The 6575-nt window shown below is 41.2% G+C and overlaps 1 protein-coding gene across 2 annotated transcripts in view; it reads left to right on the forward strand.

Moving 5' to 3' along the window:
• spock1 (SPARC (osteonectin), cwcv and kazal like domains proteoglycan 1) overlaps window positions 1–5290 on the forward strand; it is a 79720-nt gene extending 74430 nt beyond the window's left edge. For both annotated transcript variants that reach the window (XM_086084508.1, XM_086084507.1), the window contains exons 11-12: window positions 2214–2351; window positions 4068–5290. In XM_086084508.1, the coding sequence (XP_085940634.1) occupies window positions 2214–2351; window positions 4068–4255 (326 nt within the window). In that variant the 3' untranslated portion in view covers window positions 4256–5290. The remainder of the gene's footprint in view (window positions 1–2213; window positions 2352–4067) is intronic.
• Window positions 5291–6575: the final 1285 nt, after the last annotated feature.

Below are 6575 nucleotides of genomic sequence, written 5' to 3' on the forward strand. Positions count from 1 at the left end.
CCATAATGTATTTACAAATTTACTTAACTTTACTTTGTGAAATACTGTATCTATTTATCTGAATAATTTGTACAAATCAGCCATATTTTGGGGGGTTTTGAGTGCCAGTTGAAAATATTCAACTAATTCCAAAGCACCTTCAAAACTATGAATTTTTACTCTGAATGTGAACATATCATCTAAACCAGGGATGTCAAACTGCGGTCCTCGAGGGCCGGAGTCCTGCAGGTTTTGGAGGTTTCCCTACTTGAACTGCAGCTGATTCCAATTAACAGAATCATTATCAGGCTTATTCAGAGCTTGCTGATGAGCTGATCATGAATCAGCTGTGTTGAAGAAGGGAAATATCCAAAACCTGCAGGACTTCGGCCCTCGAGGACCGGATCTCGCCATTCCTGATCTAAATCATTGTATGATTCAGAATTTGACCCAAATCTTCCAAAAATATGCTCCTTAAACCACATAAAACTAGTCACAATACCTCAGTTCAACAAGCATCAATAAATTAATGAAAATGGCTAGCCTGTTAAAAAAAAATGTGAGTGTGCAGAAACGGGACCGCTTTTGCAATATATACACAAAATTGCAGTTAATTTTATGCATTCTCGGAGTATATGCAAATAAATGAATTCAGCACACGGAGTACGATTTCTCAAACCTGAGAATAATTGTGATAACTCATTTTGCGTCTTTAAGAAAACGTGTCTGAAAGACAGGTGCAAACAGCACTGTTGCATGACGAGGAGGCACAGATTTTTCTGATTCATGTAAACATTTTTCAAATGACTGAAACATAAAAAAATCAGGAAGTGCAATTTTAGAACTTCTGAAAGATCTCAGGGGTGACTTGGAGCCAATCACAAGAAGGAGTCATGCCTTATGAAAAGTGACAAAGCTCCTTTCAACTCTGCATTTGCGTTATTTCAGCACACCATGACAATTTTTTTATCCTGCACAGTAAATTCTGTAGAGTCAATTTGACTCTTATTTAGAATTGGAATAAATAAAAATAAAGGTGAGCCAACGTAGGAACGAACTCACGACCTTAAGCTTGGGAGACAGCCGTCCTACTCCCTGAGCCACGCAGCTCCTGCTTTCTCCGAGTATATCGCTCATGTGGTCTCTTGGTGAAAAGCAAACAGTAGGAGGGGCATATCTCACTTGGTAGTGTGGCAGTCTCCCAAGCTGGAGGTAGGGAGTTCGAACCTTAACCCTTAAGTGAGTTTTATTTATTTATTTATTTTCTTTTTTCTTTTCTTTTTACTCTCTTGCTAGTGTAAAACTTAGTTTACTTAGTTTAAAACTGAGTCTATTTGGTCCCTATCAAAATAGAGTCAAAATTGACTCTAATAGAGTCAAATTACACTACAGAATTTACTGTGTGGTTTCTCCCACAGCAGTTTTTCGGCAAGCTTTAAAAGCAGTGTCACAACACGCTTGGTACTTGGGGCGTCTTTTATGTGGTTAAAGGCTTCCCCCAAAAGAGAGGGATAGATTTACTTCTTGTAAATCATCCCTTCATGTTGTGCATGTAGCACTCTCGCAAATGTTCCTTGTTGAAAACCATCAGTGCAAAAACACTCTTTTAAATATGGCGGTCTCCACCACTTTTACTCTTGTTGCAATCTGTTAGCATGACTCATGAGTAAACACGTCATTTTTAACCCCTTCTATTTCTGACCTTACTTAAAAATTAATTGTAGTCAATCTTAGTGATTCCACTGTCAAGCATCGCTCAAGTGGATATTAATATTCCATTTTTTGACGAGTTTGTCACTGTCAGGCATTAAAGTGTAGACTCAGTGACACTGGTATAGCAAGAAAAAAAGTCCTGTCATACTGCAGACAGTATAGTGCTCACATTTTTGTTGAGTTTCCTACTATATTCTCCAGAGCACAGGTTTCATTTAGTGCCATCTGTCCCAGCTGCACACATCGCTAACAACACAGTTTGACAAATGAGTCTGGCCCAGTGTTTGTTTTGTGTGTTTGTGCTTATGTGTGGAACGTGTGCGGTATTGAACCTGACTTGCCTGCCTTTAAGCAGGATGTATGACTGTTGTCCAGCAAGCCTCTCGGCAGTAATTGCTCGCCGATCTCCCTTTGCGAATAAAAGGGCTTTGACATCTATCAGCTGGTCTCTTTCGACGCTTTTTCTCCAAATGGCTCTTCCTCTTGTGTGTCCCTTAATCTGTCCCATATATCCTCTGTAGGTTCCTATATACCTCGCTGTACTGAGGAAGGCTACTTTAAACCGACCCAGTGTCATGGCAGCACTGGACAGTGTTGGTGCGTGGACAAGTATGGTAATGAGATTGCTGGCTCCAGAAAACAAGGCAATCCAAACTGTGGTAAGACGACGACACACACACACACACACACACACACACACACACACACACACACACACACACACACACACAAATACGTTCTATAGATAAATGAGACTTTGTTGCCCTCCAGTCTGTCTCTCACAATAAGCATTTTCTTCAGTTTTTTATTTCCTCTAACTTTGCGCTGTAGCCTGTTTCTGATAAGAGGATTCAAAAATGGTCTTCAACTACAGCCCCAATGTTCTCCTTTTATTCTCGTGAATCAGCAATTGTTTGGTAAAGTGATAATGTAAGAGATCCGAGGGTCAGTCGTATGTCGCATTGTGTCTACTTGTGATATTCTGCTCACGGATGCAGCTTTGATAAAACACCAACGCTGTGCAAGTCAAGTAGGAGAATTTGTCACACTTGTCAGCAAAGTGCAAATGTCAACATTTTCACTCCACTTAATATGAATAAGCACTCGAGTCCAAACAAAAAGAACAACTGGCACGTACAGTGCTTAAGTTTTCAATAGTAAATGAAGAAACATAGATTGACAAACCATTTTTTTTAAACTCTAAAAGATGAATGACTAGCTAGATTTATAATTTCAGAGAAAGCAAAGTGTTGAGAGTCTCGGTCACCAAAATGCACGCTTGCAGTCGGTGATCGATCATTGCAATAACATCTCGAAATAACCACACTCCGTTCTTCATTGTCACCCGTTTCCTCTCTTTGTGGCAGTCCTCACATTCTTTGACAATCACGGCATGTTTTTGTGGTTCAATGCAAAATAATTCAGTACAGTATGTGGAGCCTCAAAATTTGCTCACGGTATGTCACGCAATCTGGTGTGCATGGTGGCCATTTTGAACCTCTACTGATTCGTTGTGGCGACCCCTGAAGGGGAAACCAAAAGGAAAAGAAGAAGAAGACATGTTAGGACAATCTGTGGGCATTTTTAGCTTCCTAGTGGGGTTTTTTTTTCATTATTTTTTTCTTTGATATAATACATCAAATACATATTTTTTTCTTTTTTTTTTAAAGCCACCCAGGCGGTAAATTCCATAACAGCCTTGAGGATGTTTAACATTGGAGGTTCTCGACTTTGAATCCCAAACCACAAAAACAGACACAAAAAAAAGGTTGATTCAGATGAAGGACCGTGACTTCACCCTACATTAAACTAATAGGTAGCAGTGTGGTTGCTTTCAGCTCAGTGACAGAAACACAAGCTGATTTGAACACAATATGTGCCACTCAGCTTGCAGTGCACTTACTGTAAACCCAGCGTGTAATAAAAAGGCTTTTTCAAATTGAGCTCGGAAAGACATGTTTGTGTCAAATCTGGGGGTGTCGGGCAAATGAGTCCCATTTTATCCTGTAGGTGCTCAGGATTAAATGTTGACTGAAAAACATGTGTTCAACATCAAAACATGTCGAGTACAATGTTATGTAACAGCTGCAGCTTTGCTCAAGCTAGCAGGTTGAGCTTTCTTTTGTGTTTTAAAATACGTTGGCAGTTCTCAGAGGTTACTTAAATTCCTAATGTGGCATACAAGTAAGTCGAGAGATCTCCCTCGCAAAAACACAAAATCATTTTATATTCACTATGAACCTTCAAAACGTTTTGATTATCAAGCATGCACAACAATGTGGATGAACTGAATTGAATTAATTGTCCTCCACTGATCTGATGGAGCGTTTCCAGTACATATGAGAGGCATTTATTATTTGACGAATTTATTTTAGATGAGGACCAGGAGACATCGGGAGATTTCGGCAGCGGCGGTGCAGTCATCCTCCTCGGCGACCAAGAGGAAGAAGCCTCACAGGGTCGGCAGAAGAAGAGACGGGGTCGGATCCACCCCCGGGAAATCACCGAGGACGACGACGACGAGGGAGACGACAAGGATGACGAGATGGGCTACGTTTGGTAGCTCCGCCCCCTCCGGTTCTGACGCTGTCATGAGCCAAGCGGGAAAAGTCCAGCACAGATTTAAAGCCATTCCAGCGTCTCTTCCAGTGGCCGTGACAGCAGTCCATCGTTTAGCCGAACTCGCTCCTGTAAACTCCGTCCTTCATCCGAATGTCTCTCGCCAGCGGACCTCATTCTTTCTTTTCCAAGTGTTTCTGTCAACACAGAGAGAAAACGGAAAGCCAGTTACATTTTAGCAGCCCCTCATTAAGGATCAACCTCAAGCCTCCTTCTTTTCTGCTCCTACCAGCAAACGTGCAATTATTAACATCTTCAAACATGGACTGACATTTTTCTTTATTTCGATGGCCTGGCTCTTTTGCCTGTCTGTTTGCCCCAAATACAAAAGCCAACATTGTGGATGTAAATATGAACAGAACAGTCCCCAGTGTAGATTAACACATTTTTCAGCCATTTTGTCCGCGTTCGACGATGTTCCTGCAAATCCACGCATTCCGAGATGGCTCCCTCTTTCTCGCTCTTTGTTATTTCACGGAAGATTGTAAATTATTTAACTGTTGATCTTGAATGTCCCAGAAAGACCAGGTAGCAATGAGATTTAATGATGTGTCGTCGTTGTTGTTGCATGTGTCTCATCGTGTTCCTGTAAAAGAGAGATTTACCTGGCTTGGCTCAAAACAGAACGTGACGCCTATTTGGCTGCTACAATACTATGTTGCTATGTTGATGCTGTCTAGTGTCTTTTTTTTTTCTCCCAATCTCAGGAGGTAGGAAGTTGCATTGCAGCGTGATGGCAGTGGACGTGAACAAAGTGTCGTGACAGCTATTTGGTATTTCGCCAATAGGTCAGCTAGGGCTCCTGAGACTGTGCATGGACACTAAGGAAGGTGCTGCCCCTGAGCTGGGAGGACTTAAGAAGTCGTGGGAGCAGAGAAGAGGCTGTTCTGCCTCCCAACGCCATGTCAAACAAGTGAACTTTTCTTTGTTAGTTTGACGATTTAAGTAAAGTTGCACTTTGGGTGTCTTTTGAACCGTACTGGTCTGTCTGTGTCTGTGTGGTCACTGTCGATGGATGGATGGGCGGACGATCGATCGATAGATAGATAGATAGATAGATAGATAGATAGATAGATAGATAGATAGATAGATAGATAGATAGATAGATAGATAGATAGATAGATAGATAGATAGATAGATAGATAGATAGATAGATAGATAGATAGATAGATAGATAGATAGATAGATAGATCATCATTTGCTTCGATTTAATCAACATTGTGCTACTCCTTCTGGTATATGAACCTTGGCCACCGGGGTGTAGTATAATACATACAGATAGATGTGGAGACACATACGTAGATGCTATTCGTTAGCCTGTCCATTGATGGCATTTCTACGGTGACCAGATTTTCGAAATGAAAACCTGGGATGCTACAATTTAGCTGTGGAGGGGGTTATTACTTAAGCTAACGCTAAATGCTATTTTGTTAGACAGTTAAATGAACTCACCATTAGCCGACCTTTTTTGCTCGGTCCTCGGAAGATGGTTGGTCCCGCCTTGGAAACATGCTACCAGAAAAGCTCCACTTGCTTTGGCTCTGACCACCAGCGACTGCAGCAGTAGGACTACAATTCCCATGATTCTTAGACGCTGACGCAGGAAGTAATTATAGTTCCAGTATAACGAAATCACACCTTTTACTGTGAATGAGAATGCAAATGTGAATTTGGAAGTTAAATAGGAAGGGATTTAACAGTTAAATTCCCTTTTAATGGGTTTATCATAGACAACTGTGCGCAAAAAAACAGGACACCGGAACCGAACGTGTATAAAATCGGGACAAAAAAAGGGCGCTAGCTAAATGTGCTGGGACGCGGATATCAAGGCTCAAAACACGACTGTCAAATGGGATGTCTGGTCACCCTAGACATTTGTCATTATGCTATAACATTAGCATTGAGATAGCCCAGCAGACTGAAAGGCTATCCTATGCTACTGTAGTCTATGTGATCGTTTTAAATACACAAAGTGTCATTCTCTTTGTTTATGGTTAGTTTGACACTAAAGCCATCTGAGCGTAGCAATAAACAGCTTGAAGCCTCTTTGTAAAGAATTGTTCTAATTTTATCTGCCAAACTGCTGCTTGCTGTGACGTAAACGCTCGCAAATCAAAGCCAAAAAAGTCAAGTCAGTCAGATTTCAAGGCGCCAGTGCCACAGTAATGAGATACAATTTAACATGTAAGGAGACCGTACAAATACAACCTGATGGCTGCTGTCAAAGAAGTGTCTTCCTATTTCTCCTTAAGCAAGGTCATATA

Source organism: Leptonotus elevatus, chromosome 9 (assembly GCF_054856555.1).
Source record: "Leptonotus elevatus isolate MCC_2025b chromosome 9, RoL_Lele_1.0, whole genome shotgun sequence".
In the NCBI taxonomy this organism is placed as follows: domain Eukaryota; kingdom Metazoa; phylum Chordata; class Actinopteri; order Syngnathiformes; family Syngnathidae; genus Leptonotus; species Leptonotus elevatus.